The sequence below is a fragment of the Gambusia affinis genome, linkage group LG10 (genome assembly GCF_019740435.1).
Source record: "Gambusia affinis linkage group LG10, SWU_Gaff_1.0, whole genome shotgun sequence".
Taxonomy (NCBI): Eukaryota; Metazoa; Chordata; class Actinopteri; order Cyprinodontiformes; family Poeciliidae; genus Gambusia; species Gambusia affinis.
The window spans coordinates 3,903,999-3,913,961 of record NC_057877.1 but is presented as its reverse complement, the minus strand read 5'-3'; the positions used below and the strand labels follow the sequence as shown (position 1 = coordinate 3,913,961).

Below are 9,963 nucleotides of genomic sequence, written 5' to 3'. Positions count from 1 at the left end.
AACAATGAAAACCAGGGAGCTTAAACACAGAGCTGTGATGAGTGACAAGGGCACCAGGTTCTCATTCATGGTCTCATTCATCCAGGCTGGCAGGATGCCCTGAAAAATCACAAACATTCCTAGTAGGTTGGATTGGTCTTTATTATTATATAATAATAAAAAAAAAACCTTGTCTGGTCAAAACTGTATTCTGGGTAACTAGAGTCACTTATGTTGTAGTTTTCAAACAATAATTTGGTAAAAAGAAAAAAAGAAAAAGCATTTTAAATGAGGAGTACAGGAAATAAACAGTTAATTTTGAAATCCTGTAAGCCTAGTAGCTAATTATTAAACAGCAGCATGTCTGGTGACGTCCTTATCACCGGGAATAGGAAGGTACATGTTGTCAGAGCTGGGTACACACTCACAGTTGACAGAAGATGAAAGGGGTAGATACTGGGACAGACGTTTGACCCGAGGACTTCACTGGTCAGACGGAGGGGTGTGTCTGGCTGAAGGAATACTTCACCTCCGTCCCTTACGTCTCTTTCATCTGTTTTGCTGTGCTTGTCTTGCTGTGAAGTCATGTCGCCGGTCTCCGTGCCTCCACCACAATGCCTGAAGAAACGAATGGTTGTTCCTCACCGTTACATGTTTGGACCAGGACCTTCCAATGTACCTCGACGGATTCTGGAAGCCGGAGCCAAGCCGGTCATTGGACACATGCACCCGGAGATATTTGAGGTAAGTCAGAGAGTTTCAACCACCATCATGTTGTCTATGCAGGGGAAGACCAACACACAGCCCTGGACTCCTGGATTGCATTCTATGTAGCTCCGTCTATCAAGACTGACAGACGGATGGCTTTCCTGATCTTGAATTTATGAACCACCCCAACTTTTGCTAACCCTCCTATTTTGACCTTGGATTCAAGGCAATGTGTTTCAGTTGGACCCTCAATGAACAAAGGCAAAATATTCAAATTTTACCTACAGAAGTTTAATTTTAATTGCAGATCATGAGCGACATCAAGAGTGGAATCCAATACCTGTTCCAAACACAGAACAGGACAACTTTTGCCGTGAGCGGCACTGGACACACTGCAATGGAGTGTGCCATCTTCAATACGGTGGAGTCTGGGGAAACCGTGCTGGTAGCGGTCAATGGTATCTGGGGAGAGCGGGCAGCCGATGTGGGGGAGAGGGTTGGTAAGTCACTGAAAAGCTCCCTGATAAAAATAAAGACATTTTATATTTGCATTGGCAGACATATATCTAAATTTGGGGATAAAGCCTATTGCCTTGGAATATACTCAGAACCATGCTCTGTTAGTCTGGTACATCATGGGGCTTAGCAAAGCTTAGATTCCTACTCTAAGCTTTGCTTCGTAAAAAAGATCTGGACTCTTGGTTATGAAATTATTGCTTGCTGTAGGTGTGGACTGTTAAAAGTTTTAAATGATTGGATCTGATTTTACCCAATAACTAACGTTTGATTGTGACATAGGTAATACGGCACCTTAACTGTGAAGGAAGCTACGCTATGAAGCTTACCAGAAATCGCATGCACTGTAAAAAAAAACCCACGAGGGCGTGCTGCGGTGGTGTAGGGGATAGCTAGGAGGCCTTGAGTCCTCGATGCGGCCTTCGTGGGTTCAATTCCCGGACCCAGTGATATTTGCCACATGTCTTTCCCCCTTTCCTGTCAGCCTACTTTCATATAAGAGACACTAGAGTCCACAAAAAAGACCCCCTGGAGAGGAGAAAAATACCCATGAGGAGCAGGGTCACAACATCTTTGCCAACAATGAAATGTCTTAAACATTTCTTTTGCTCCGACTTTAATAACTCAATATTTGTAGGTGTGGCCAACAAGGCCTGAATGACTTTGTTCACTTCCTCTGGCGTTGTTGCCAAACTTCAACTGTAGGCAAACTACAAGTTCAAAAAACGCATAGAAACTCAAAATCATTGTTCACAACTCCTCCTCGTTTTTGCTGATTGGCCAGGATCCAATACCTCCTGAGAAATCCAGATCAGTGGGACAAATCCCAGCTGGAGTATTGAAGGGGGATGACAGTCAAGATGGATTGTGTGGGTTTCACTTTGGTTCACACTTCATTACTCCAAACATTTGGTCATTCTGCTCAAAACAAAGAAAATGTGGAACAGTTTAAAAACACATACATGTTTGAATGCGCCTCCATCCAACAGGTGCAAAAGTAAAAACCATTGTGGCGCCCCCTGGTGGCTACTTGACCAATGCAGAGATTGAGAAGGTATTGCCACACATCACTGTAGTGATCAGACTGAACAAAGCAAAACTCTCCTCCTGCTACAACTAATGCGGTTATTGTATGATCTCATCGCAGGCTTTATCAGAACACAGACCGGTTCTGTTCTTCCTCGCGCATGGCGAGTCTTCCACAGGAGTCCTGCATCCTTTAGACGGCATTGGCGACTTGTGCCATAAGTAAGACCTGGTGCTCCAGCATGTTCTCAATGTAGGACATGAGGTGATTTCAGATGTCTGCTGATTTGTTTCCCCAGGTATAACTGCCTTTTCCTTGTTGATTCTGTGGCGTCGATAGGAGGCACTCCTCTCTGCATGGACCAGCAAGGTTTAGAGCTCATTATGTCTTCCATGTAGATCAAATGAACTCTTGGATTAATTTGTTTGGTGTGACATAATGATCTTTACAGCAAATCAAAGAGGTCTTTGCCAATGATTGTATATGCAGGGATCGACATTTTGTATACCGGCTCGCAAAAGGTTCTGAATGCCCCTCCTGGTACAGCACCCATTTCATTCAGCGAGAGGGCATGGTGAGAATATGTTTTGTGTACTGCATATGCAAACGTGCAATGGAAGAACGTGTATTGAAAGGAGGAAAATTGTTCACAGCCAAAAAGTATTCAGTCGCACAACAAAACCTGTGTCGTTCTTCCTGGATTTGAGTTGGCTTTCTAACTACTGGGGATGCGATGACAAGCCAGCAAGAATGTAAGACACCTACGACTGAAGATGACGCAAGAGAAAATACCACTTTGCGAAGTTCTGTCCTCTTTCTGTCTTCTCAACAGATACCACCACACAGCGCCAGTCACCGCCCTTTACTCCCTGAGGGAGAGCCTGGCTGTGCTTGCTGATGAGGTGGGGCATGAGTTGGAATCAGCTCAGTAATCACTCATAAATCTTCTGTCATTCTTTTTTACAAAAAAAGCCAACAATAGGTCAAAATTTTTGCCAGGTTACTAGCGCTTCGTCCTGATACAGTTAGGGACAAAGTTCTGTCTCACAGAGTCCCAGGATGAATTTTACAGCGCCTCATCAAACTACTAACACTTTCTGAACTGATTTATTTACATTTTGTCTTGTAACAACCAGATTATTCAGTGGATTTTATTTGAATGTTATGTCATAAACCAACAAAAAGCAAGGAAGAGTTGTGAAAGGTTAGGGAAAGGATGCTGCGCTTTCAACATTTACACAAATGCGGTGTGCACTTGAGTCGATGCTTTGTAGACAGTGTGCTCCTGGGCAAGGCATTTAAACCCAGGTTGTCAGTGGTCAGCATAACTATGAAAGTGCATAGTGGTAATTGGAGTGGCCAATTACCAGTCCTTCTACAGGTACAAGTATTTTGCATTCTACTATTCACTGAAATTTCTGCCAAGTCTTTTTACATGATATTGATTGGAAACTGTCTACAGAACAAGTTTTAGATCTTGCCACAGAATCACAATAATTGGTCAAAGTTTGTTATTGACAGTAATGTAAAGTACGTAGAGGTATTATTGTTGACAGTTTGTCATTGTGCAAGTTACGTGGTCTGGACTTTGACTGGGTCATTGTAACACTTGACTGCTTAATGTCATCCTTTCCATTGTAGCTTTTGCTCTTATGTTTAGTGTTTCATTGAAGTTTGTGGTTGAACTACTAAAAAAATTTAAAAAAAAACCTTGAAAAATGCACAGTTACAATGTTATTTGGTGTCCTGAGATATGGTGACGCAATTCTTTTTTTCACATGAACGCTGATATTTATCGTCTTTTTAACGGCTTTTCACGTAAGGGTCTGGAGAAATCCTGGGACAGACATCAGAAGGTGGCAGAGTATTTCCACGCTGGCCTGGAGAGCCTGGGTCTCAAACTTTTTGTCAAAGAAAAGGTGAGGCAGCGACGCGGTCATAAAACACGAGGCCATCGACGGCTCTGGGTTAACTCACGAACCGTTTGTTACAGCATGCAAGACTTCCCACAGTCACCACAATCGTCGCTCCTCATGGATACGACTGGAAAGAGATCACAGCCTACATCATGAAAACACACAGTTTAGAGATTTCTGGAGGATTGGGGCCGTCGGTTGGTTTGGTATGAGAAACTGGCACGTTCTGTCACATGCAGCCTGGTTGTGTTCGTGTGAATTAAGTGTGCTGGTGTTGTTCCCCGTCCTCTCAGGTGTTGCGTGTGGGATTGATGGGATGCAACAGCAGTAGAGTGAACGTTGACATGGTGCTGGCAGCACTTAAAGATGCCCTGAAACACTGCCACCGGAGCAAAGTGTAAGAATGATGGCAGCGAGTTTTACTGTAACTCAAAAAATAAATGTGGAAAAGAAACATTGTCCCCTTTTGCGTCTGTACGTGTTGCAGTAATCTGTCATTTATGGCAGAATTGTTTTGTTTGAAACATTGTAATTTCTATTTTAAGTAAATTTATGAAAATCTGTTTGCGTTTTAAAAATGTGTGAGAGAGAAAACTTATTTTATTTAAGTTAATCTATAATGCAGATTTTAAAACTGCAACATTGACCAAAATGCTCAAGAGACATTTTTAAAAAATGACTGCAAATCAAATTTTATTTACCGGTATGTACAATTTAAATCTGGACTGGTCCATAAAATACAACACAACCAATAAGACATAAGTCCAATTTGTATTCAGAGTAGAATAAGCAGGAATTCCACTGTAAATTGAGTGACTTAGTTTGACATCAAATAGAAACCTGCAGAGCATGCATTACTTCAATTCTAGAAGTAAGACTGTTTGGATGGGGACCAAAGCAGAATTATATTTGGGGGCCCACTTGAAGTTTAAAAGACCAGATGTCAGCCACCGTAGCATCACCAACATCTTTTTGATCGCCATCTTTGCTGCTTTGCACAGATTGTGTTTAACAGAACATGTTTAGTTAATAGTGAGTCAACACAGAATTTCTTAAAAACCCTGGATGACAGAATGTGACTAGCTACTTTACAATATCTAAACGAATAAATAAAAGTACCAGAGATAAAGAAGCGTAAACCACTGGATTAACATTTCCGACAATAAGCACAGGCCGTATAATAATCATAAATCACAACAGCAGCATTTAACTTTAACTGTGATACCAGTGAAACTTTTGAGATTTTTCTTTGTTAAATTCCTTCTTTTAAAGAATTTGCAAATTCTTTAAAATATTGAGTATAATTTAATTTGAATAACTTGGAAAACATTGGCGATCGTTTAAAAGTAAGCTCAGGTTCTTAGTGAATCTGAGTTTTAATTTAAAGTTTGTAAGGCTGTTTCTGCTATTAAAAAGCATTCTTGGGCGCCCCCTGCTGGCTTCAAATATAAAACTCATTTTGGTTTAGGGGCCGCATACAGCTTAATCTGATCTCAAGGGGCCCACACAAGTAAACTCATTGCAAGATCAAGTAGAACTAATAAAAGTGGACTTGTTATTGATTTTTATACGAATTTCACTTTTACAAAATATATTATGAATAATCTCAGAGTTTTAAAGAAAAGTATGTGCAATTTTAGCAATAATTTTACTCAGTTAAATGTTTATCTAAGAGTATTATGTATAAGAACTGATCACAGTGATTATACAATATTGCAAAATCTTTATTCACAGTTTTTGGAACTTAAAAACACTGTCCTGCATGACAAAATACATCAAACAGATAAAAAATTAAGAAATGATGTGAAATCAATTTTCCACATCAGGGAAGCAATTTGAACAAATTCTCTGGCTTCACACATTTGAAATCTTAAGTGGCAGCTGTTTTAAACAGACATTTGATTAAGATACATTTGTCACCTTTCTTGTTGATGCACAAATAGAAAAACTTACATACATAACATATATTGCATCCATGAGAAATATTTTACGCAACAAAACTCTTGTTGTAAATCTGTTACTGACTACCACTAACTTTAACAGAATTAATTCAGCAAATACTCAAAGCCGTAATTTTTAATAGTGCAACATTGACAGTATCATTCCATAGGATTTAGTTTTACTCAGTATTTGCCCCTGAAGCTTGGCATCTTTTAGTCTGGACAAGTACGTCGATATCAGGCATCATGTCCAGCCAATTTTAGAGTCTCATTTAAGAGCTTATGTGTGAGCTTTGAGCGCAGCTTTGTTTTATTTATATTCATTAGCAAGAACGTTTGCTCACAAAAGTAGGTAGACCCAAACATGGACAACATTTTTGCAGCCAGTGCTGTCAATTTAGGATATCCTGACAGGAGACACTTGTAAAATGTGTCCAAGCCAACTGATGCAAATTTGTCCTTCAATTCCACGTCACACTGCAAAATCAATGATTTCAAGTTGCACATCAATGGGCACATCAGAAGCTCTGACTGTGAATTGTGAGCGAAAAACTGAGAATTCTGTCTTGAGTTCGCTAAATACCTGAAAATTGTTTCTCAAACTCAACTCAGCAACCTTGAAATCGTGTCTTTGCACACATCTCTCAGACAGGGAAAATGAGGAGGGTCCCCGCTCACCAGCTGAGTCTCTCATAAGACAGCTTTCACTTGAATGCACATATGCTTGGATAAAAATTGTAACAGTCTTATAACAGGTGTGTGCGCAGCAAGCGTTAACCGTGATGTGAAACGGTACAGGGATACGATTTCAAGGTTGCTGAGTGAGTTTGAGAAACGATTTCCACACGGGTTTTCCGTGAACAAATAAGAAGTCGTCAATTTTTCTTGAAAAATCCGACACTCTGTGTCTACCTTTCTCTATTTTGACAGACATTTCGTTGATGCTATGCTATTAGTTCTGATGCAGTGTTGCATCATGTTGTCTAAATAAAACACAACGCCCCTCGTGGACAATATAGGATCTGCAGATTTTCAATTAAACTAAGTACATGTTTTTTTCAATAATCATTGTTGTATAATGATAATGCATTTAGCCACCGGGCCGGTTCAGGCCCGCGGGCCGTAGGTTTGACACCCCTGCTCGAGCTCGAAATACAACTTTAAAGGTATGCATTTAGTTTAGCTGATAATGCAAAAGAAGCATTGTCATTACCAAGTGTTCAGTAACAAAATCAACCACAGCACTCAACACTGCTCTCCCCTCCAGGACGGGCGGCCCATAGACATAATACAGTTCTTATATTATGTCTATGAGCCCGCCACTCCAGATGGTGGCAGTGAAACAAATAAAACGTCAGAAAAAAAGACGTCTTTCCTGTCTGTTAGTACATGGCGGGTAAATCGTGAGAGAGCAGCTGTTATTTTACAAAGAAACACAGGCTGACGAACTTCACCACGTCCCCGACAACCGGTCGACAGAGTAATGGCGTCTAAAAGAGGCGCTCTCATTGTCCTGGAGGGGGTGGACAGAGCCGGGAAGACGACACAGTGCAAGAAGCTGGTTCAGGCGCTGCAGCAGAGCGGCCGACCGGCGGAGATGATGAGGTTTCCCGGTGAGGAGTTTTAGCATCTTGAGCCTTCAACAGCAGCCTTAGCTACCCTGACCTTCTCTCGTCAGAGATGGTACCGCTCCTCGAGTTTTACGTGAACTTGGTTGTGTTTCTGCAGACAGGAGCACAACCATTGGGCAGCTTATCAGCGCCTACCTGGAGAAGAAGAGTGACCTGGAGGACCACACGGTGCACCTCCTGTTCTCTGCGAACCGCTGGGAGCTGGTGTAAGGCTAGTGCTTGTGTTGGACTTTACTGCGGTGCTGCTGGTAACACTCTTGGGGATGGACAACAGTTAAAACTGACCCAAATAATAAACACCGTGAAACGGTCGTTTTATTTGTAATAATAAGCCATTTTATGACGGACCGGGCACTTTTTCATCACTGTCAGCATAGATAACTTTATTATATCTTCCCTCAACACAGTCGCTATTGCTGCGTTCCAGTAGAAGTCGGGATTTAAAAAGAGCAACTCCGATATAGACATTATTAGTAGTACTTTTGACTAAGATAATTTCAAGATTTACTTTCCATAAGTAAATCTCTGAATGAACTTATGGAAATGTAAGGATTTCCATAAGCAAATGAAGTTTGCTTATGGAAATTTCCGGATTTCCATAAGTAAATACGTTTAGAGTTGCAGGCACTACATTTAATACAAATTTTAGACACACTCTTGCATGTGTCTTTTAAAAGAAACATGTTTGCATAATTCCACCACAGTTTACTACTGTTGCCATACTGAATCGTGTTTCAATGTGGCCAGTCAACTTGGCCTTACAAGTTGTTACCGGGAGAAGTCGGAGTTGCTCTCAGTTCCCCTGTAATTTGACTTTGGACAGTGCATTAGTTGATTCTTCTGACTGGGAAGTTGGTATTTCCTGGTTCTGACCACAACTGGAACGCAACCTACTAGTTTATTGTCACACACTGGTATTCTAGTTTATTGTCACACACTGGTATTCACGGAGAATGCCAGCAAGGCTGCAGGAAATAGGTGATGCATTGTTTGTTTTATCAGGACTATGTGGACCCTGATGGAGAATACAACCCGATTTTATTCCCTATTCTTTTATTAAAAATTCTGTCCTTTTCTTTTGTTTAATGCTAATATCATTCATTCCCTCTCTTTCATTTCTTCTAGTCTCTGAAACTTGAGTCTGGGAAAATGTAGATTTTTGACATCAACCATAATAAATGACCCTACACTTGCACTATTCCGTTTAAAAAAATAACTTTCACTATTAGTTTCTGTTGTGAACTGTTAAGCTTTAACCTATAGAGGAAAATATTCCTCATATGTTTTCACATATCTATGTATATGTAACAGTTGTGACGAATCTTACATTAAACACACAGACCTGTAATGAAGAAGAAGCTGGATCAGGGCATCACTCTGGTGGTGGACCGATACGCCTTCTCCGGAGCCGCCTTCACCAGCGCCAAGCCGGTCAGTGCTCTCTGAAAACCCACAATCTATCTGCTGGTGTCTCCATGTGTCTGAAGAGCAGCGGCCGGGGTCATTGTCGTCCACAGGGCTTCTGCCTGGACTGGTGCAAACGACCCGACGTGGGCCTGCCCAAGCCCGACCTGGTCATGTTCCTGCAACTGAACCCGGCCGAGGCGGCGCTTCGAGGTCAGTTCGGCAACGAACGGTACGAAACAAGCGCTTTCCAGAAATCGGTGCAGGAGAGGTTTGAGCAGCTCATGAAGGATCCGTCGGTCAACTGGAAGGTATGGAGATCATTCGCTGTTCTTGGGTTCGATCGCTCTGTTGTTGAATGTGGAGATATAACTAAAGAAAAATAATTCACATACTCTCTCTGTTTTTTTTTTTGTTTTTTTTTTAGGTCATTGATGCCTCCCAGAATGTTGAAGAAGTTCACGCCGACATCAGAACACACAGCCTCAACGCCATCAATGAAACCCAGAACATGCCTCTCGGGGAGCTGTGGAAGTGAGCCGAAGCAGGTCACGAAGAAACCATGGCAACTGACTGATAAGACAGCATATGAGGGCCATTGTAGAGAAAGTTTCTATAAAAAAAAAAAAAAAAATCAATTTTTCTGGAAAATAAAGTCTAAAATTTTTAGATTCGTCTCAGAAACCTAGAAATTTCAAAAGTGGAAAATATTTCCACTTTAGACACTCAGAAAATTTTCAAAACAGGAACATTTTTGACTGTTTAACTGTTTTCTAGAAATTAGATTTTTTACTTTTTCATCTCAGAAATTCTTGAAGTTTCTGAGAAGCTTTTTTTTTGGC

General features: G+C 41.1%; 2 protein-coding genes across 2 annotated transcripts; both read left to right on the top strand.

Moving 5' to 3' along the window:
- Positions 1-217: 217 nt before the first annotated feature.
- Positions 218-4,709, top strand: agxta (alanine--glyoxylate and serine--pyruvate aminotransferase a). The gene is made up of 11 exons (XM_044128614.1): positions 218-723; positions 995-1,187; positions 2,193-2,257; positions 2,351-2,451; positions 2,529-2,599; positions 2,720-2,804; positions 2,884-2,982; positions 3,063-3,132; positions 4,054-4,149; positions 4,224-4,352; positions 4,440-4,709. Exons 1-11 carry the CDS (start codon positions 565-567, stop codon positions 4,545-4,547), a joined length of 1,176 nt encoding a protein of 391 aa, XP_043984549.1. The 5' UTR covers positions 218-564; the 3' UTR covers positions 4,548-4,709.
- Positions 4,710-7,418: 2,709 nt separating this feature from the next.
- On the top strand, positions 7,419-9,790 carry dtymk (deoxythymidylate kinase (thymidylate kinase)). Its single transcript, XM_044128616.1, has 5 exons — positions 7,419-7,699; positions 7,815-7,923; positions 9,058-9,148; positions 9,235-9,432; positions 9,549-9,790. Exons 1-5 carry the CDS (start codon positions 7,570-7,572, stop codon positions 9,657-9,659), a joined length of 639 nt encoding a protein of 212 aa, XP_043984551.1. The 5' UTR covers positions 7,419-7,569; the 3' UTR covers positions 9,660-9,790.
- The last annotated feature ends 173 nt before the right edge of the window (positions 9,791-9,963 follow it).

Excerpts from the sequence above, each read along its gene's own strand:
- dtymk (XM_044128616.1), top strand. The coding sequence starts at position 7,570 with ATGGCGTCTAAAAGAGGCGCTCTCATTGTCCTGGAGGGGGTGGACAGA. Across the intron at positions 7,700-7,814 it reads GGAGATGATGAGGTTTCCCG|ACAGGAGCACAACCATTGGG; the intron begins GTGAGGAGTTTT and ends GTGTTTCTGCAG. Across the intron at positions 9,433-9,548 it reads ATCCGTCGGTCAACTGGAAG|GTCATTGATGCCTCCCAGAA; the intron begins GTATGGAGATCA and ends TTTTTTTTTTAG.
- agxta (XM_044128614.1), top strand. The coding sequence starts at position 565 with ATGTCGCCGGTCTCCGTGCCTCCACCACAATGCCTGAAGAAACGAATG. Across the intron at positions 2,805-2,883 it reads TCATTCAGCGAGAGGGCATG|CCAAAAAGTATTCAGTCGCA; the intron begins GTGAGAATATGT and ends AATTGTTCACAG. Across the intron at positions 2,983-3,062 it reads GATGACAAGCCAGCAAGAAT|ATACCACCACACAGCGCCAG; the intron begins GTAAGACACCTA and ends TCTTCTCAACAG.